Below are 23,018 nucleotides of genomic sequence, written 5' to 3' on the forward strand. Positions count from 1 at the left end.
ATTATGTAATAAAAAAATGTGCAAGTTGCCTATTCTTAGGTTGTTTATACAGGTTTCGGAGAAACAAATTAGTAAATCGACATTAATAAATCCGAAAACGCAGACGTTCGGATACAATTAACGTCTCTTTGTAAAGACAATTAAGTCGACTTTACTAAGTAACAAGACATTTACTCAACACAGACACTATAGGTAATCTCATTGCAAAATCAACTGTACCATGCCCAAATGGCCTTATTTGTCTTGGTATTTAAGCTAAATAAAAAATAGATATACGGGAGGGTGATATGACACAGATTCAACACAATTATGTATAATATAAAAAACTTACTTCGTTATTGCAGTAATGAGGAATAGGAGATCTAGAAGTTGTTGATTCAAGTACATCGTTAGAAGTTGTGGTTTCAGCGTCATCAAAATTGTCAATGTTAAATTCTTCGAACCTTCTTGTAAGCTCCTTATATGATTTGTCTGAAAATCTAGTAATTTCCATGGTAAACGATGTTTCATGTTTTTCGTATTTAACATTATGTTCCTGGATTAACTTTAAATTTTCCTGAAATATTGCAAACCTTTGGCTTTCTTCTTCTAGTGTCGCGTAAACTTTGGAGTATTTCGTCTAAAAATAATATACAGTTTAGTGTATATTTGTTTAATATTTTTTTGTATTTTGTGATATGACAAATGACAATGACAATAATAGGGACAACTAAAACGTTAATAATAAATGGAATAAGGACCGCAGTAGTAATAAGGGTTCCAATATGGATTCAGACCAAATAGAAATACTACAGACAATATATTCATACTAAGAACCATACGAGAAAAAGCTTATGACATAAATTATATAACATGTGTTATATTATACTTTAAACAGGCATTTCATCATCATCATCATCATTATTTGGCTCTACAACTCTATGTGAGTCTTGGCCGCGTTTTACTATTTCCCTCCATTGTTGTCGGTTCTGAGCAGCTAATTCCCATTTCTGTACTCCCGTTTTACGTGACCCGCCCATCGTATTCGGTTTGCTTTAATGTAGCCTACTATGTTTTCACCTCCATATATTATCTGGAGTTAATCATTGAGTCTTCTTCTCCATTCTCCTGTTGTCTCTTCTCTGCAAGGCCCATAGATAGTCCGCAGTATCTTTCTTTCAAGTACTAGTAATTTTGTCGTTTCCCGCTGGTTCAGAGTCCATGTTTCGCTTCCATACGTTATTGTGGGACGATTTATTGTCTATATACTCTTATTTTTGCTGGTCTTGAGTATTTTTGATTAAAGTGGGGTCATTAATGAGTAATATGCCCTGATTCCTTCAATGATCCTGGCTGCAACGTCCTTTTCGTATTTATTTTCAGATGTTATGATTGCTTCCAGATACTTAAATTTTTGACGAATTCAAAGTTGTATCCATTAATTGTTACGTTTTATCTAACCCTTGATCTTAGGTTCTTCGTAACCACCATGTACTTGGTCTTGTCCTAGTTGACCGTAAAACCAACTTCCTTGGCTCCATTCTCGAATAGGGTGAAAACTTCTTTTGCATCTCTGGTGGATTGTGCAATTGTGTCCACGTCATCCGCAAAGGCCAAGAGAATTTTTGATCCTTGGGCGGCAAATCAGTTTGTTAGTTGTGACTGAGCTTTTCTTATTGCATGTTCTAGTGCGAAGTTAAACAGCAGGGGGCGAGGATCTCCTTGTCTAAGCCAGGTGTCAATGAGGAATTCCTCCGACGTGGTGCTGCCAATTCTGATTCGTGCGTAAGCGTTCTCCGTGCTCATCTGTGCTAATCGTACCAGCTTTACAGGTGTTCCCATTTCTACCATAGTCTCCCACAATGCTTCTCTGCTAACAGAATCGTAAGCTTGTTCAAAGTCCACGAAGATTTGGTGTACATCGCGGTTGAATTCCCAGTTTTTTTTTCAACCCCTGGCGTAGGACGAAGATCTGGTCTATGGTCGACCTTCCCGGTCTGAATCCGCTTTGGTAGTCGCATATTATTTTCTCTGTGTATGGAGTTATTCTTCTAAACAGTATTATGGATATAATTTTGTATGTTGTAAACAAGCATTTGATAGTGCGAAAAGAGACAAAATTCTGGAAGACCTTCCTAATCTAAGTATTTATAAAACACATATCAGGCTCATAAAAACGACGTTGCAGGGTTGAAAAAATGCAATTAGAGTAGATGGAGAACTGACTCCTCTATTTGACATCAACGTGGGAGTGAGACAGTGAGACGCACTATCAATCATGCTCTTCAGCTAATGTTTGAGGCAGTCATAAGAATAAATCAATGAAACCGGTCATATAAATACCAAACCAGTACAAATTACTTTTTTTTTATTAGGCAATCTGTTATAACATATAAAAATAGGCACATTTTATCTGAAAAATAATGACATGAAGAGATTGTGACCAGCGCCACACATCTCTATAGAGATAATATTAAATTACTGTATTACATATATTAACTTAGCTACTGTAACAATATTAATGTCTGTGCGGTAAATCTAATGGTGTCTGTCTCTTTAACCGTTTTGTTTCCTGACTGTTGTCTAACAAATTAATTGCAAGCACATTCGCGTGGCTTTCAAGACGTACGATGTATTTTGCACTTAACTCCACTATCACTCCACTGACGGTTTTCGTTTCCAGATCATTGTAAATATCCCTGTTAGTAACAAACCACGGAGCATCGATTATTGAACGTAACACCTTGGACTGGAATCTCTCAATTATGGATACATTCGACTTGGATGCGGTTCCCCAGAGCTGCAGACCATATGCCCAGACTGATTTGAATATTGTGTTGTAGACTAGCAGTTTATTTCTTGTCGTGAGCTTAGACTTACGCCCTAGAAGCCAATTATGCTTACTAAATTTTATGCCCAGTTGTTTCCGTTTGTTCCATATATGGGTTTTCCAGATTAATCCCCTGTCCAAGTGCATGCCCAGATATTTTAAAGAGGTAACTGAGGGAATTACCTTATTATTTATTGTTACTTTAGGTGATTCACCGTGACATTTTGTAAAAACAATATGGTTTGATTTTTGTTCATTCAGTTTAATTCTCCAATTTTGTGCCCATGTATCTATTTGAGTTAATACTCTCTGGAGTTTTGCAGCAGCTTCGACGGGATTTCTGTGTACTGTTAGGATTGCAGTATCGTCTGCAAAGGTGGTGGTCGTTGTATCACGATTTGTTAGTAAGTCTGCTGTATAAATCAGATACAGTTGTGGTCCCAGAACGCTTCTTTGCGGTACCCCTGATCTGATGGGATATAGTTTTGTAAAGGCTGACTAAAACTTCACTCGAAAGTATCTTTCTGATAAATACGACTTAAGGAATGTATATAGTTCCTCTGGTAAGTTCTTTTTCAGTTTATACAACAGTCCTTGATGCCAAACTTTATCAAAAGCCTGGCTAACTAACATCGAGGAATTCCGCTGAACAGTAACTTTTTTCTTCAAATGTTTTATTTATAACGTTGACCACTCTGTGAACTTGTTCGACGGTACCATGCTCTTTCCTAAAACCAAATTGGTGGTCGGGTATCATATTTCTGTCTGTTAGTATTTGTATAAGTCTTTTTTCTATTATTTTTTCCATGATCTTAGACATTACTGGCATTAAACTAATTGGTCGATATGAAGTGGGCTCATTTGGAGGTTTTCCTAATTTTTGTATAAGGATAATTTCCGCAATTTTCCATTGGATTGGGAAGTGTTTTAGCCTTAGTACCGCATTACACAATTGAGTTAGCATTTTAATTGCTTGGGTAGGTAGATTTTTCATTATCTCACCTGTGAGTAAGTCGTAGCCAGGTGCTTTCTTTTTTATTAGATTATTATTGATTATGTTTTTAACTTCTTTCGGTGAAACGTGTAGTGTATTTTCTCCTGTCGGGGTTTGGTTCTGTAGGAAATTGTAAATTTCTTGATCGTTATTTGTTGCAGCAGCTGGTATAGATTTGAAAACTTCTTCTAGGTATTCGCCGAAAGTTTCTGCCTTTTCATTGTTTTTTCTGGCCCATGTTCCGTTGGATTTTCTAATTGGTGGGATATGACGATGTTGCTGTTTTAATTTTTTTGTAGCATTCCATAGCGCATAATCGCTGGCATCTGACGGCGTTAAATTTTCTAGATATTCTTGAACGCTGTTATTTTTTGGTTGTTTTAGTAGTTCCTTCAATTGTCGTGCTGCACTATTGAGCCTTAACTTGTCATCTGGATATCTAGTTTGCTTCCAAGTTCTACTCAGATACCTTTTTTCAATTATTTTTTCTCGGATATTTATTGGACAACTAATTTTTTTTTTGCTTTTGTTGGTGGAGGTGTTGATTTCCATGCAGCTTCCTGAATCATTGTTGTGTAATTTTGGATTTCTTTTTCTAGTTCTTCTGGTGACTTTAGGGATACGTTTAGTTCAATATTTACTTCAACCCTTTCTCTGAAAGCTTGCCAGTTGGTTTTGTAATTGTGCAACTTGGGCAGAGGCTCTTTTTCTTTAATTCCTGAATGTACAGTTGCTACTATAGGAGCAACTGTATGATCAGACTCTATATCAAGATTTGATTCGATACTTAGATATCGCCTTTAGAACCCTTTTGTAACAAAGAAATCTAAACAGTCGGGATTTTTCTGCGGGTAGGATGGCCAGTATGTGGGCTGATACATAGACAAATGGTCCAAGTGTTGTTCTGATATGATTTGATGTAGTACCCTGCCTCTTCCAGGAGCGCACAGTCTTGAACCCCAACTAGTATGTTTGGCGTTATAGTCTCCACCTGCCAGGAAACGGTTACCAAGTTGGTTAAAGAGATTACTTAAAGAATTTTTGTTAGCTCTATAATTTGGTGGGCAGTATACAGCAGCTATCGAGATTGGTCCGATCCAATCTTCTATTTCAATGGAGACTGCTTGTAGATCTGGTTGTTCCATGATTATGATTATAGCTGCTCCAGTACTGGCTCTTCTTGCTGCGTCTGGATGAGCAGCATTGTACGTTAAATAGTTGGATATTCTAAAACTATTTTCGGATGTTAAGATCTGGTCTATGGTCGACCTTCCCGGTCTGAATCCGTGAATCTGAATTATTTTCTCTGTGTATGGAGTTAGTCTTCTAAACAGTATTATGGATATAATTTTGTATGTTGTAAACAAGCATTTGATAGTGCGAAAAGAGACAAAATTCTGGAAGACCTTCCTAATCTAGGTAAACATAAAACACATATCAGGCTCATAAAAACGACATTGCAGGGTTGAAAAAATGCAATTAGAGTAGATGGAGAACTGACTCCTCTATTTGACATCGACGTGGGAGTGAGACAGTGAGACGCACTATCAATCATGCTCTTCAGCTAATGTTTGAGGCAGTCATACGAATAAATCAATGAAACCGGTCATATAAATACCAAACCAGTACAAATTACTGCATATGCAGACGATCTAACTATCATTAGTAGTAGCAGGGAACGGCTAGTGGAAGCGCATAAGAAAACTGAAAACTGAAACCCTCTTTTTCTGGTAGTGCCTATCCCTTTTGGATGTTAACGATCATGCTGAACCAAATATGTAGATTTGTCAGCCAGGAAATCCTTCGCCTTCCTGGTCCCCGTTTTCCTTCTAATTTCCCCTGCAAGTTTAGTGGCAGCAGTCCATATTTCTCGCTGTTCCTCATGATGTAACCGAAGTATTCGATTTTGGCTGTTTTTATTGTGGTCAACAGCACTTTTTCTTTTTGCATTCTCAAAAAAACACTTTGATTAATACCGTGGAATAGATCCTGTTCCTGGAGCACGAAAAAGAGGGCTTTAAATAAACGAAACAAGAGCAAACTACATAATGTATGTACAGTGTGTCCCAAATTGTGTCCCATAGTGTGTCCCAGATTGGTATATTTTGCAGTGTATACCGAAAACTAGAGGAGAAAGGAAAAAGGAGTTAAGATGTCATGACTTCTTTTTTCGTTAAAGTAACGATTGCTCAATCAAATCATCAATAGCACCTCACATTATCGAGATACTGGGCGATTATTGAAAAATGTCGAAAACGACAGTGTTACAGATCTTCTTTATTAAGAAAAATTTTAAAAAACTTTATGGGAACTTTTGATAGATATATTATGGACAGATTCAGTGGCGTACAAAAACTTTTTTATGGGGTCTCGCTAAGGAAATTTAAACCATACTTATGTTTTTTAAATGGGACACCCTGTATATTTTGACATTTCTCGTTTACCTTTTAAATTCTTTTTAATCTAATATGACATATCATATATCTATTTTCAGTTGTTGGAGCTACCGTGCAAATAAATTGTTTATAGTTTACGTCAGGTTAAAGGCACTTAAAAATAAATTACTCGGTAACGTATCTTAACATTTTAATACTAGGGTACCAATCCTTGATATTTTTATTTAGCAAAAATTAAATCAATCAACTTAAAAAATAGGAATAACGAATTTGCCAACAACAAAAAACTATTTAACTACAAGAATTAATTTTACAAAAATAATAACATTAATATAAACCAACAAACAACAATAATAAACAACGTAACAACTATAATTAATTTTACAAAAATATGAAAATTATAATAAATGTTCAGATTACTCCCCGTTTTGTTGTAATAATAATTGACACCTTTTTCTTACAAATCTTACAAAATTGAGTATATGCACTGGTTTTATTTTTCTAAAAATGCTTGATGAATGCTTTGTAATACTTCTTCCTTGGTGTTAAATTCAGTTTTATATATATATATTGTTTTTTAAAAATCCCCAAATAAAAAAATCAGAGGTATTTAGTTCTGGTGAACGAGGGGGCCACCTAACAGGAAGATAAGTTCCAATCCACCGATTATGAAATTTTTCATTTAAATAATTTCCAACGAATTCTGAATTATGGGCAGATGCTCCATCTTGTTGAAACTAAAATGTATTCCGATCAGCCAAATATATCTCATCAAAAATGTCATTTAAATTCGTTTCTAAGATATCTACATATCCGGCAGCAGTTAGTTTATCGTCAAATACGTGATAAACTAATTTATTATGCTTGACAAAACAACTAACGTTAAAACCGAATCTGCCTTGCCTCCTGATCCCTTGAACTAAGTGGGAATTTGAGTCATTCAAATATAGTTCATTGTGTCGGTTAAATATTCCTGCAATGGATATGCGAGCTTCATAGCTAAATATTAACTTTGAATAAAAATTTGGATTTTCATTACATTTATCTATATACCATTCTGCAAATTGTATCCTTCTCAAATAATCGTTAGGATATAATTTTTGTCGGACAGATGTATTATAAGGCTTAAATTTATGTTTCTTTAAAATTCTCCCAGCACTTTTCTTTGGAATACCTATTTTCTTCTCAATTTGACGTAAAGAAGTTTTATGGTATGCGTGTATATAACCCAACGTATTTAAAGCCCTCTCTTCATTATTTTTTTCATACCGACGCCGTGGTTTTACGAAACATCCATACTGTAGTAAACTAGAATCAAGCTTTTTAAAAATTCTCTTGTCTGGTTGCCTTTTTTCGGGATATCGTTGAAAATATAATTCAGATGCAGCAATCACATTCTTTTGACATTCAATATATTATGCCAAATGCATATCGTATTTTTCATAATTTTCAAAATTCATGTTTTTGTGAACAATGCTTTAGGTGGCAATATTAGTTCTGACAGATAACACAGATGACACATGTTTTGTTTTATTTTCCATGCCAACATTACCAAAGCCAACTCGATAAAATGAACATTCTTACAAGATATAACAATATTATGTCATTTTAGATAGAAAGTATAAAAGACAATAATAATATATTGGGTAAAAAAATTATAAATGGAAACGAAAAAGGGAATAAAATACAGTGTATTCTATTTCGTGATAATTTTATTTATAAAACATGGAATTAACAATTAAAAAAAAAGTTAATAATAAGTATTTACCTTATTTTCAAGTTAGGTAGGTACTGATTTTATTTTAATAAATAAATTTCCCTAATATTAGAATGTTAAAATACGTTACCGAGTGTTTTATTTTTAAGTGCGTTTAACCTGACGTCAACTATAAACAATTTATTTGCACGGTAGCTCCAACAACTGAAAATAGATATATGATATGTCATATCAGATGAAAGAGAATTAAAAAGGTATACGAAAAATGTCAAAATATACAGGGTGTCCTATTTAAAAAAACATACTTATGGTTTATATTTTCTTAGCGAGACCCCCTAAAAAAGTTTTTTGTACGCCACTGAATCCTATAAAGTTTTTTTAAAATTTTTCTTAATAAAGAAGATCTGTAACCCTGTCGTTTTCGACATTTTTCAATAATCGCCCAGTATCTCGATAATGTGAGGAGCTATTGATGATTTGATTGGGCAATCGTAACTTTAACGAGAAAACAAGTCATGAAATCTTAACTACTTTTTTCTATCTTCCCTAGTTTTCGGTATACACTGCAAAACATACCAATTTGGGACACCCTGTACATAACCGTCAAAAGGAAACCTGACAATGAAAATAATATCCCAATGGACAACTATATTGAACGTGTGGATGCCTTCACATATCTGGGCAAGAAATCAATCAGAAGAATTCCGTAAATAGCAAAATTAATGCACGTATTTCCAGTGGGAATCGTACATACTGCGCTAAAAAAAGATTGATGACATCGAAATTGTTAGACAAAATAACTAAAATGACTATCTACAGAACATTGATTAGACCCGTAGTAAACTATAATTGAAGGGTCCGGTCGTAAAACATGTTAAGTAACATTGCCTAAGATTTAAATGTTTTTGCATGAACAATTTGTTAAGTAACCATATTACAGATTTCAATTTTCAAAATTTCAAAATTTGACTCAGATGTCACTACTTCACATCGTCAAAATCTGTTAATTGTCTAATATTATGTTTTTTGCATAAAAAACCTGTGAACTGCAGTGAGCACGCTATAAGTGTACTTAACAAGTTGCCTGTTTTATTTTATTTTATGCTTAAAAATGTCGAAAAGTAGTGATGTTTCTTCAGCAGAAGAGCCCTTTGAGGGCTCAGATTCGGATCCAAACTATAGTGACGAAGAAAGTTCAATCGAAAGTTCCCATTTAGAACAAGTAAGTTTTTAGGTTAAGATTCCAACACTGCATGTAAGATATGTTAAGTGATGGCAGATACCACGTTTTACTTGCTATTAGTGATATTTATTTATTATATTAGTAAAATCTGTTAAGTGATATGATGCATATAACATGTTTTACTTGCAGAAATAGCTAGTCATATTACTTAGTACTTGACATTATTTAACATACTAAATTTACATTTTTTTAGAATATTAATGTAAAGAAGGGAAGAAAACGAAAGAGACAGATAAACAGACAAAATAAAACAAAACTATTAAAAGATTCTGGAGAGAAATATAAAAAATACAGAGGAAGTGGTGGTAAAGTAAGCAAGAAAGCTGTTGGGCCTCCATGTACATGTAAAAGAAAATGTTTTGAGATAATATCAGCAGATGAGCGCTCCAAAATATTTTCTAACTTCTGGCAGCTCTCAAGCTATGATATACAAAATACTTATCTATTCGGATGTATGCGTAGAAACAATATAAAACGAAAGACCAGAAAAAGGGATACGAGGAGGATTTCTACTTTTGACTACTCTATTCAATCAAACAACAAAAGTTTAAAAATTTGCAAAAATGCATTTATTTCTTTGCACGGAATCGGTAGAGGTCGAGTGGAATATATTGTGAGTAAGTTTAAGAAGGGTGTTATTGTTCCTGAAAAAGACCGCAGAGGTAGACACGGAAACCAAAAAAGAAAGTATTTGCAAAACGACATTGACGTAGTTCATCGTTTCATAGACTCTTTACCTCGATATGAAAGCCATTACAGCCGACCTGATAACACGGATAAAGAGTATATTAGCCTTGATTACAATATTGAAATATTTAGTCCTGTCGCCAGGGGGGGTACAACGGCCTCCTTAATTCAGATGGACTTACCCAAGTTTTTTTTATGTATTTTGACTTGTAGAACACGAATTTTTTGGGTAACAGTTGATCTGGATGTCGATAAGATTGTTATAAACCAAGAAGTTGAGGAATCACATAACAGCGATTTCTCGCAAAACAAAACATTTTTTTGTATATTTTGGGCCATTCTAACCAAAAAATGTTCCTACAATTTTTTTCGTAGGATGCATAGTTTTCGAGATAAACGCTGTTGAACTTTCAAAAAATCGAAAAATTGCAATTTTTGAACCCGAATAACTTTTGATTAAAAAATAAAATAGCAATTCTGCTTACCGCATTTGAAAGTTCAAGTCAAATTATATCGGTTTTAGTTATTTGTATTGCTAAAAATTTATTATTTTATTGTTAAAACAAAGCTATAAACACCTAGTGCTTGAGTGATGTTTTCAATGATTTCTCATTTAAAATCAAACGAGTAGGTAGAGGAGATAAGAGTGCAAGCGGGGCTATTTCTACGTAGCATGCATTAAAACGCATGTATTAGGCACGGAAAACACTATGTGTTTACAGCTTTTTTTAACAATCAAAAATAAATTTTTAGCAATGCAAATATTCAAAACAGATATAATTTGACTCAAACTTTTAAAGCCGGTAAGCAGAATTGCTATTTTATTTTTTATTCAAAGGTTATTCGGGTTCAAAAATTGCAATTTTTCGATTTTTTGAAAGTTCAGCCGCGTTTATCTCGAAAACTATGCATCCTACGAAAAAACTTGTAGGAACATTTTTTGGTTAGAATGACCCAAAAAATACAAAAAAATGTTTTGTTTTGCGAGAAATCGCTGTTATGTAATTCCTCAACTTCTTTGTTTATAACAATCTTATCGACATCCGGATCAACTGTTACCCAAAAAATTCGTATTCTACGGGCCAAAATACATAAAAAAAACTTGGGTAAGCCCATCTGAATTAAGAAGGCCGTTGTACCCCCCCTGGCGACAGGACTAATTATATGAAAAGTACATAGAAAGTCGTCAAGCACAAAAACTTGAATTTGTTTCTTCAGACAAGTTCAGAAGAATTTTTACACAGGACTATAATATTTCTTTTAAAACTCCTAAATCTGACACTTGTGCAAAGTGCGATGAGTTCCAAATTAATATAAACCATTCTAAAGAAATTAGTGATAATGAACAACTTAAGGAACTAGAAACTTCTAAAGAGTTACACTTAAGAAAAACAAAAGCTGCAAGAGACGTTCTTGAAAAAGCAGTGGAAGAGTCTAAGGAAAATGACGTACATGTGATAACTTTTGATCTGCAACAAGCTCTTCCTACACGTAAATTAACCACCGGTCCATGTTTTTATAAAAAAAAAACTTTGGTGTTATAATTTTAGTGTCCATTGCTGCAACAAGCCAGAAGATGGCTACTTTTTCCTTTGGGACGAATCCATTGCTAAACGAGGATCCGATGAAATTGCTAGTTGCTTAAAGAAAGATTTTAATAAGTTTGATGTTCGTGGTGACACACTTTGTGCTGTATCTGATAACTGCTCTGGTCAAAACAAGAATTAGACTATCGTAGGATTTTGGCTACAACTCCTGGCATCTAAAAGGTTTAAAAAAATAATTCACGTTTTTCCACAAGTAGGGCACACTATGCTACCTAGTGATAGGGATTTTGTGTTAGTAGAAAAATTCGCAAAAACTAAGAATGCCGTGTACTCTTCTAGTGAATGGAAAGCAGTTCTGAAAGGAGCCAAAAAGAAAAGGCCATTTATTGTAACGCCTCTAAAGCGAGAAGATTTTTTAAATTTTTCTGAATTAAGAGAAAATTTCAGCAAATCGAATTTTGGAATAAGCAACTCCGTGAAGCTGGAGTTTAATATTAATAATCCTTATGTCATGATTTCTTATGACACATACAATGGAATTCCACAATCCATTAGTCTTAAAAAAAAAGGGGTAGACCTAGTCTCTCACTGGAAGGAGATTTTAATACAAACTTGACTCAAAAGTATCCAGAAACGTTGCCCATAGAAGAGTCTAAACTAGGCCATGTGATGTCATGCCTCCAATGGATTCCACCAGTACATCATTCTTTCTACTATTCTACCCAAGATTTAACAGTTTAAAATTATTTTTTATGTTTATTTGTTGTTTAAGTTCTGTTCATCTCTTGTTTTCTTATAAAGTTTGCTCAAATAAAGTTATCAACTAAACAATTTTATGCTAACTTGACCCAGTGATTAATAACCTGTTAAGTGTCTTTATAGTTTCTTAACAGATTTTTATTTCCTTAACTAAGACGCATAAAAAACTTGTTAAGTAGCATTTTTTTCTAAATTTCTTCTTGTTAAAATTTGAAAAAAAAATAAATTTGATAAAAAAAATGTCTTTTTATTTTAATATGAGAGCATTATATTTTTTAATTTTTTATTTGACGGCTGATTTCAAACAAAATTATTTTGTTAGTTTTTAGATTCAAAATGTGATAAATCAGTTTTTTTATTTTGTCACTTAACAAGTTTTACAACCGGACCCTTCAATTGTGAAATCAGAGTAATGACAAAAAAGATGAAGGAGATTTGAGAGAATGCTAATGAGAAAAGTATATGGCCCGGTGCAAGAGAAATACGGTACATGGAGGATCAGGGCAAACGACGAGATGAAAAAGATTGTCTTGGCTGGGGCAAAAATGGGCGAAAACAACAAAGAAAATATTATAATCAAAACTGGTAGAAATTCCAAAAAGAAAGACCCAGAACGAGATGGAAGATGACTTGAAAAGGATGAATATAAGAGAATGGAGGAGAAGGGCACAAAAGAGATCTGAATGGAGGGACATAGCCAGACACGCAAAGAACTATCCATTATTATGACACCAAAAGAGGAAGAAGATAATAATAGTCTTATCTACACAGTTAAACGAGGTATCAGGAGCCTAAAGATAATATTTAGTCTAGGGTCGAAATGACTAGAAAAAGACGATAGACCGAAGGAGAATTTCAGTGGCATACTACTATAGTGTAGTAAAATAAAATTACACTACATGTAAATCAAAATGTAAATTCGTACAGGTTGAAACAAATTTTATATCAAAGTTTAGGTGGGTACAAAAGATATTTTCAAGAAAGTATCCAAATCATACAAGGGGATCATTGTTTAAATAATTAAAAAGTGGTCATTTTTGCAATAAAATTACTTTTTTAACTACTGAGGTCATTCAATTACTAATGAAGGTCTATGGGACTGTTTTCTGTAAAGCTGAAGGGTAAATATTTCACATAAGTCTTACTAAATAAATTTGACCCCCTATTTATTTAAATAATTATACATAAAACTTTAAAAACAAATTTGCAAAAAATTATTTTTAGCGTTTTAAATAAGCAATATAAGATATCTTATTTTACAGGATAAGTTGTGCTATGTTATCAGTATTAAGCAAAAAAAATTGGTCGAAAAATATTTAATATTTTTTGAGATATTGAATTTGTTTATTAAATGTTACTATATTTTCAATTGCAAAAACGCGGTTGTTGCCAAAGAAATATTCACCTGTGTTAAATCTTATTATTTTTATTTTTATGTATATTTTCGATAAATGTATTGATAAATTTAAATGTCAATTAAACTGCCCCCTAAAATTGCATTTGAAAATAATTCAAATTTGTTTATAATTTGTTGTTTTAATAACGTCGCGGTGATTAAATATTTTAAAATGCCGTTCCGATAATTGGGTTCCTGGGAATTTTTCACTAATTAACAAATTTTTTATCTTTTTTTCCTCTTCTTTTTTTTTCTTGGCATTGTATTACTACGGGCCCTTTTTGGGTTAAGTTTCATTAAGAATATCGAATCTCTAAGTTGTAGATTCTAGACCTAAAAATATCAAGATTGGTCTAAAATCAGTTACAGGGTGTTTTATTTAAAAATTTAAAAATTATTTTCACCAAATACTTTCAAACTATTTGACGTATCCTTATCATACTTTACAGAAAGTGTGGGTACTATACAGTCTACTAAATTGTGATAAATAGAAGTTTCTAGCTACCACCAGAGGCGTACGACAGGGGCCAGTTAATGGTTGACCCTTCCCAAATTCTACGCCACTGAGGGAATTACTATTTTAGCGAAATTTTTCGATTCTCCAATACTTTCTATGTAAATAATATACTCTCTACTGGTAATGATTCAGTCATTAGTTTTCGAGATATTGGACGTTAAAAATGAAACGGCATATTTATTTTGATCCATTCATTCATTGTAAACTTCCAATATCTCTCAAACTGATGACTTTATGAATACCAATAAAGTTATTTACATACAAAGTATTGGAAAATCGAAAAATTTCGCTACAATAGTAATTCACTCAGTGGCGTAGAATTTGGGAAGGGTCAATCATTCACTATCCCCTGTCGTACGTCTCTGGCACTAGCTAGAAACGTTTATTAATCACAATTTAATAGGGTGTATAATAGCCACACTTTCTGCCAAGTATGATAAGGATACGTCAAATAATTTTAAAGTACTTGGTAACAATAAGTTTTAAATTTTTAAATAAAACACCCTGTAACTCAGTAAGTAGCCACATTTTATTTAAAAGATTTTAGTTAAATCTTAATATTTTTAGGTCTAGAATCTACAACTCAGAGATTCGACATTCTTAATAAAATTAACCCTAAAAGTAGTAGTAGTAATATAACTCCAAGAAGAAAAAGAAGAAGAAAAAACGACAAAAAAAATTTTTTAATTAGTAAAAAAATCCCACGAACCCAATGGTCGAAACGGCATTTCAAAATACTTAATCCCCGCGACGTTATTAAAAAAAAATTATAAACAAATTTGAATAATTTTCAAATGCCATTTTAGGTGGGAGTTTAACTGAAATTTGAATTTATCAATACATTTATCGAAAATATACATAAAAGTAAAAATATTGAGATCTTAAGCAGGTGAATATTTCTTTGGCAACAACCGCGTTTTTGCAATTAAAAATATAGTAAAATTTAATAAACAAATTCGATATCTCAAAAAATGTCAAATATTTTTTGACCATTTCTTTTTTACTTAATACTGGTAACATAGCGCAACTTAGTCTGTAAAATAAGATATTTTATAGTGCTTATTTAAAACGCTTAAAATAATTTTTTGCAAATTTGTTTTTAAAGTTTTATATATAATTATTTAAATAAATAGGGGGTGAAATTTAATTTAGTAAGTCTTATGAGAAATATTTACTCTTCAACTTTGCAGAAAAAAATCCTATAGACCTTCGTTGGTAATTGAATGACCTCAGCAGTTAAAAAAGTAATTTTTTTGCAAAAATGACCCCTTTTTAATTATTTAAACAATGATCCCCTTGTATGATTTGGATACTTTCTTGAAAATATTATTTGTACCCACCTAAATTTTGATATAATATTTGTTTTAACCTGTACGAAATTACATATTGATTTTTTTTTATTTTATTAGGCTACTATTAATGTCTGGTTGTTGAGAAATTAATAAAGAGTGTATGGTATCTTATACAAATTTTGTCTAAGATTTTACATACCTAGACCTAATAAAAAAAAATATGAAAAAAAATATGAAAAAAAATATTTTTAAGAAATGCTTTTCTTTAGTTACGAGGGACTAAAATTAAACATATTATAAAAAAAATCAACTAAAAAGCAAAAAAATTTAAAAAATCTAACACATTCATCGAATAAACGGTTTTCGCACCACGCTTTTCTTTAACAAATGTGTTAGATTTTTTATTTTTTGCTTTTTAGTTGATTTTTTATAACATGTTTAATTTTAGTCATTCTTAACTAAAGAAAAGCGTTTCTTTCAAACATTTTTTTCATATTTTTTTATTTTTTCTTTTTAGTCTTACACTTTTTAAACATTAAAATATATCGTCATGTTTATTAAAATACAGTCGGAAAAATGAAAGCACAAACGTTTGTTATTTATAGAAAAAGACAGCAAATACAAAATAAGTGATTGATGTGATCGTTCATGGGTATTCTTTCATTTTTCCGAGTGTATATGTTACAGTTCAAGTTGATTATCCAGTTGGAGTTGACTCCAACTAGTTGGAGTCGACTCTAACGGCTGGTTTCAGTAAAAGTTGATTATAAATATAAAATGAAGATTTATATTCAACATTTACTAGTAAAAGTAGACTCCAACTAGGAAAGTATACTCCTCCCATTGCCATTTAGTAAAAGTTGATTCTGATTCACACAAACAGCCGATTCTAGGAATTAAATGTTACTGAATATGTTCAAATTAGTCTAGGCTGTATCGTCGCCCCCGTTAGGTAAATTACTCCGATTCGAATTTTTTGCACAAACTGACTCAAAAAGAGGTCCTTATAACAAATCTACTGGGTGCCAGGCAGTACCTTGATCGATAAATTGTTTAAACAATTTTTTTAGACAAATTCACAAAAATAATTTTTTCACTTCGAACAATTTTTTTTAGATCATTTGGGTTAGTTTTAGCAAAAAAAGGTATTTTGTGATTTTTCTCTAAAATTGATTGTTGTCGAGTTATACGCGATTTAAAATTTGAAAAATGCGAAAATAGCCATTTTCAAGGCTTAATAACTCGGTTAAAACCCATTATTATGAAAGTCAGAAAGTGACCAAATCAAAGTTTATAGCCCCCTCTACAAGATTCAGCAGAAATTTTTGTCACTACATATTTTATTACTAAGCTTTATCTTTAATTATGAACAATGAGCGCTAAGTGCGTATCAGGCGGCCGTCAATGGTGAGTGCTAAAGAGATGCACCATTCCGGTCGTCCAATGGTGAATCTCACTCGCACTCACATTGACGGCCGCCTCAATACACGCTTAGCGCTCATTGTTGATAATTAAAAATAATATCTTATTAATGAAATAATGACAAAAATTTCTTCAGGGTCTTATAGAAGTAGCTTTAATTTTTGATTTTTTTTTAGTTTCTGACTTTCATAATATATTATAATATCGTATGGCATTTTTGCCTTTCGGACAGTTCCGGCGCCAATTACATCTTCAACCCTGTTTCAAGCAACTAGTGTCGATGTGCACTAGCCCAGGGGGACCGACGGCTGAACGTGCTCTCCGAGGCACGGTGAGACGGCTCGTGTCATTATTGGAAATGAAAATGGTTTGTCTTTGGCAGGACCGCAAATAATGATATGTACCACCAGTGGTACATGTACCACAGATTGAGAACCGCTACTTTACATAATATGAGATAGAGTAGATAAAAATTATTTTTGTAAATTTGGTTAACAAAAATTGGTTAAACAATTTTTCGACCGCGGTACCGCGTGACACCCTGTGTATTTGTTATAAGGATTGTTATACGGATGTATTTCTTTGAGTAAGTTTGTGAAAAATATCGAATCAGAATAATTTACCTAACGGGGGCGACGTTACAGGCTATACTAATAAGTAGTTGAAACGGTCAAAACAAAGAAACGCACACTCATCAAAAATGCACTTGAGATTCTCGTATAATCAACATTTACTGAATCGATCCAGGAAGAGTCAACTCCAACTAGTAAAAGTTGATTTAAATTTTTAAAATCAACTTTTACTGCTCGTTTCAGTTGGAGTTGACTCCAACTAGTTGGAGTCAACTCTAACTGAGAATCAACTTGAACTGTAACATATATATATATATATATATATATATATATATATATATATATATATATATATATAAAACATATTATTATGATGTGCAAACATGAAAAGTAGTCGGAATCGGCAAAAAAATTGAAACTTTATTGTTTATTTATGAAGCATAACGTAAATAAATAACGTATAAAGTGAAATTATGTATAGTTCATATAATTAGCTACAATCTTTTAAAAGTTTCAAGTTTCTTCCTTGTAAAAAAACAAGAGAATTTAAGAATTTTCCGTTAAAATTGTTTTTATTTAAACAATTAATAAACAAAAAATTTTTTTATTGACTATTCGTGTATTGTTCCCGCGAATGCATATGTCTGCAAATTTTTAGTCATTTGCATTGAAGAAAAGGCAGTCAAATTGACGTCCAAAAATTTTTGATCCTAACGATTGAACTAAAAAAAGCGTTTAATTAATTAATACTACAAAACGAATTCTAATGTTAATTGTAGCACTAAACATCACGATAAAAACACTAAAAAACACGAATTTTTTAAATTCGAGTTTTTGTTGAAGTTTGGTATTGAAATTTGACAGGAATAAACGCCGATTTATATATAGGTAAACAAATATATGAGCGTTCAAAATTTAAAACATTACTGTTTATTTATGAAGCATAACGTAAAAAATTAACGTAGAAAATAAAATTATGTATAGTTCATATCATTATCTACAATCCGTAAAAGTTTCAAGTTTCTACATTGTAAAAAACAAGATAATTTAAGATTTTGCAATTTTAGTAAAATTTATTTAAACAACTAACAATTAACAATTATTAAATTGCAATTTTATTTAAACAATTAACAAACATAAAAAATGTTTTATTTACTATTCGTGTATTGTTCTCGCGAATGCATATGTCTGCAAATTTTCATTAATTTGTATTGAAGAAAAGTCAGTCAAATTAACGTCTGAAGATTTTATGCAAACTATTGAAGTAAAGAAAAGCGTTAAAAAAATGCTAAAATATAGGGGTATTTAATTTAAAATACCAAAGTTTTTCACTTCCGAAATACCCGGAAATTACAACATGTTTGCCAAAAGATTTTCCTTAATTTCGACATAACTCATAATTTTCAAACCCCAATTTTCATAAATAGCGTGTAAGTACTTTCCGATATATAGATAATGTCAGCTCGTGGTGAAATACCCAGTATATGTAGTAATTTTACTACTAAAATTTTTTTTGGTAAACATTCAGTTTCAATATTCAATAAAATGTATGTGCCTATATTATTTCCAATAATTTGCCATTGTTCTTTATTTGAAGAATTAATTTTGGTAATTTCGATTATCGGTTTTGTTCATTACATATATGATAATTATTAGTACGCCGCATATGAATTAATATTATTTCATTTATCAGTGCATATTTCAACACACAATTAAATTGAGAACAGAAAAACTGAATAAGCTTTGCTAATTAATATATTTAAACATTTTTGCAGATGAATTTAAAAATATTTAAAAACCCGTCAATCCTAGTCTTTAAATTACCATCAATTACTATATACAGTGTGTTCCAACGAAAATGCCCCCCACAAACCCTCACAACTTAAAAAGACACACATCCATTTGTATTGAAAGGGGGATCAATTAATATTTTCATGCAAAATGCATGCCCTCAAAAATAACCCCTACTGCCCCGCATCAACCACGAGTTTTTTAAATCGCAAGTGTAGTCTAGTGCCGCATCAAAAATTTTTTTTTTTTTGCTTTACATGACCCTCTATTTTTTTTATTTGCGGAATAACTTTAAAGATAATTTGGGATTTAACTAATTTATAATAAATTTGTTAAGTTCAAAATTATCTTCAAACGTATTACGTGAATTAAAAAAAATAGAGTGTCGTGTAATAAAAAAAAATACCTCTCAAATGATGTGCCACTTGACCACACTTGCTCCTTAAAAAAAAACTGCGGGTTGATACGGGGCAGTAGGGATTATATTTGAGAGCATGAATTTTGCATGAAAATTCGTCCCTTTACCAATAAAAATTAATAAAACAATTTAGCAATTAAATTCGTCCCTTTACCAATAAAAATTTACGTGTTTTATTTTTAATTTTAAAGAAGCTCTTTGTTTCTGAGTTTCTCGGAGGGTCAAATTTTCGTTGGAACAGACTGTATGTGTTGGAGATTACGTCATCAGTGTTGGCGCAATGACGTAATAAACAATTTTTGAGGGGAATGCTTCCTATTAGGGATGGGAAGAACCTACCGGTTATAACCTAAAACCGGTTTTTTTAATTCGACACAACCGGTTTTACCGGTTGTTTTTTTGTCCCGGTTATAACCAGTTTTTTCTTTTTAAAGTAATAACCGGTGAAAAACCGAATAAGTTACCTGTAGAAAAAAAATAATTTGAGAAAAATGAAGAAATTTCTATCTATTTTCGATCTCAATCATATGTATTATAAATAATATGCGAAGTAATTAACCCAAACAAGCATAATTCAACTTTTATTTACTAATAGATAACTGGACGAAAGTGTCACATCAGCTTTTAAGAAACAATTTTGGGAATAGTTATTTACTAGATTTATATGATAATATTTACATAAAAAAGTAAGTGATCTGCTTGAAATCGATATTCCAACCATCATCTAAAAAATTGTTTATACTTGAGTACTTGAGACTTGAGACTCTTGTATGAAATGTGAATACCGAAATACGATTAGGAATCTCCATTATGTATTTTTTAAGCAATAAATAATTCTTAGGAAATAAAAGCTAGGTATTATACAAACGTATTAAAAAATATTACCTACTGAAATTTTTTGATGGCAATAGAGAACTAAATAATGAATTGGTTTATCGAATTTATTTTTAAGTAAAATATAAGTCATTTTTGGATATTTTTTTAAAGTCGATAGATCCAAGAGACATTTCGGTAGATCGGTAGGATTATCACTTTTGGGAATATCCCAATTATTGACAACGCAATAAACGCCGACGCCGTCTACAACAAGCGACGAATCAGAGATTGGGGTACTTTCGCCCATTTTTAGAGTAATTTGAAAGCGCCTGGGAAAATTTTTATAGGTTGAATTATTGGTTGCGGAATTTTTCGGGAGGAAAATTGAGCAAACTAAAGTGCAATATAAATGTAACATTGTAATCTATTGAGTATTTGCTTTTGATTAAAAAACCTAAAACCGGTTTTTGGAACAACCGGTTTTTCTTGGCCGGTTATAACCGCCAGGTTAAACCGTGGGTAAAAAAACCGGTTTAACCGAAAACCGGTTTTTTGTTCAACAACGGCCATCCCTACTTCCTATCGCTCAGTATGTAACTTTGATGGGACTAAAATTGTATTTGGCGTCATTCGAAAATCGTGATGCGAGTGGTAACCTTGCGGTATACCGTAATATACATATCTATACACTTATGATATCGGTACAATACTTAAACCTATATAGGTACTTAAATAAATTATACAGGTAGATACGTTATATTAAAATAATATTTTTAAAATTGAATAATGGAATTAAATTGTTTAAACCAATTAGTTAAGTTATATTCAAATAATAATAATGTTTATATTTGCATGAACAAAGCATACGTTGTTTACGTTTGAGTTTGACAGATCCTTTAAAGTCAAGGTAAATTTTAAATTAGGTACCTATTAATAAAATATAAATGCCATTTCATAGTAAATTTAATTGTTATATAAAATAAATAAGATGTTTAAAAATACAATTTGAGTATAGTTCGAAACAGATTTATTAACAACTTTAAAAAGGTTATGTTTACATTTTTGTATAACGGCCTCCCCTTTAACGGGAGTAATAATAAATAAACTTTTTCATGCACTACATAATAATACTTACATTGTTTTACACGTGTAATAACACATTGCTGATGATTCAAATATCCTTACCCGAAATATTTACTATAATTCATCATTAATTTTTTAGCCAAATTAAAAAAAAATATTCGTTACTTTATTAAGAAAAATAATTGAAAACGTTTTGTAACTTGTTATTTACTTATAGGTCTGGATCCCGCGTATGAAAAAAAGTTGATTAATAGCAAGTTGACAATTTGTTAATAGCTTAAGGGTGTCTAGTCGGAAAAACTTTGATTTATGGGAACACTGGAACAGGGACAGTTTTAAAATTGTGGAACAGGTTAAAAATTTGTAACGGTCAGACCACGAAAGCGGCACATGTATTTTGTCCGACAGAACAGACTTAAACTCTCCGAACAGAGATTAAACTCTCATGCAAAAATCAGACTGCTATGTATCACTAAATGGGCGTTTTAATGAGTGGAACATGTAGAATATGTCAAGTGACAGGACTTATGACAGGTGATAAATGGCAGTCTGATTTTTGCATGAGAGTTTATTCTCTGTTCGGAGAGTTTAAGTCTGTTCTGTCGGACAAAATAAATGTGCCGTTTTCGTGGTCTGACCGATTCAAATTTTTAACCTGTTCCACAATTAAAACTGCCCCTGTTGCAATGTTCCCAAAGTTTATCCGACTAGACACACTAAAGCTATTAACAAATTTTGAGCTTGCTATTAATCAACTTTTTTTCAAACGCAGGATCCAGGCCTATTAGTTTACATGTTAGACGTTTATTATTTTAAAAATTTAATTTTTAATTATTTTTAAAGTTTGTTTATATGAAATTTTGAAAAAAAATTAGTGGGGTGACTCTAGATGACAACATCTATGGGTCACATCACTAGTTTTATTATAAATTACTAAACATTTAATAAATTACTAAACATTTACCAATATAACAAGCTAATTGCATTAATAAACCAATATGGTTTTGTTAAAATAAATAATATTCAAATCGACCGTTGCCCGTTGTAAAGATGATACTAAAATAATATTCCCGTTGCCCAGTCTTTCAAACACATTCTGTCTTAATATCCAAAAATAGCGAAATAAATGTTTCATAATGTCGAGTTATACGAGGTGTAAATAAAAAACTAACCTTAAATTTTTCCCATTCTTGATACTCACAATTTGCTGCAACAAAGAATAAAATCAAGATTACAACTATTCTTTTCATATTTAAACAATGTCTTTTTAACCTCTTTCTAAGTCTACTAAATTAGAAAATTTTTATTTTTTTTTATTATCCACTTTAGATTACTCGTGGTATCTATTCAGATATTACGAGTACTCTCTAAATTATCGTATCTGATTGATATTATAAATAAATTTATTTTATCAATATCATTACAAAAAATAAAATGATTAATTCCACTTTTTAATTATTTTGAACGAAGAGACAATACAGGTAAAATTAAGTACATAATGAAAATATGTTATATAAATACAAATATGTATATAGAAAATTATAACTTATAATAAAATT

The 23,018-nt window shown here is 31.7% G+C and overlaps 1 protein-coding gene across 1 annotated transcript in view; it reads right to left on the reverse strand.

Annotated features, from left to right (window-relative positions):
* The window catches only part of LOC114338070 (cathepsin L-like proteinase), a 51,962-nt gene extending 29,161 nt beyond the window's left edge, over positions 1–22,801 (reverse strand). The window contains exons 1-2 of the mRNA XM_028288658.2: positions 22,632–22,801; positions 332–619 (exon numbers count right to left, since the gene is read on the reverse strand). Of these exons, the coding sequence (XP_028144459.1) occupies positions 332–619; positions 22,632–22,709 (366 nt within the window). The 5' untranslated portion in view covers positions 22,710–22,801. The remainder of the gene's footprint in view (positions 1–331; positions 620–22,631) is intronic.
* Positions 22,802–23,018: the final 217 nt, after the last annotated feature.

This window comes from Diabrotica virgifera, chromosome 4 (genome assembly GCF_917563875.1).
Source record: "Diabrotica virgifera virgifera chromosome 4, PGI_DIABVI_V3a".
NCBI classification, from domain to species: Eukaryota; Metazoa; Arthropoda; class Insecta; order Coleoptera; family Chrysomelidae; genus Diabrotica; species Diabrotica virgifera.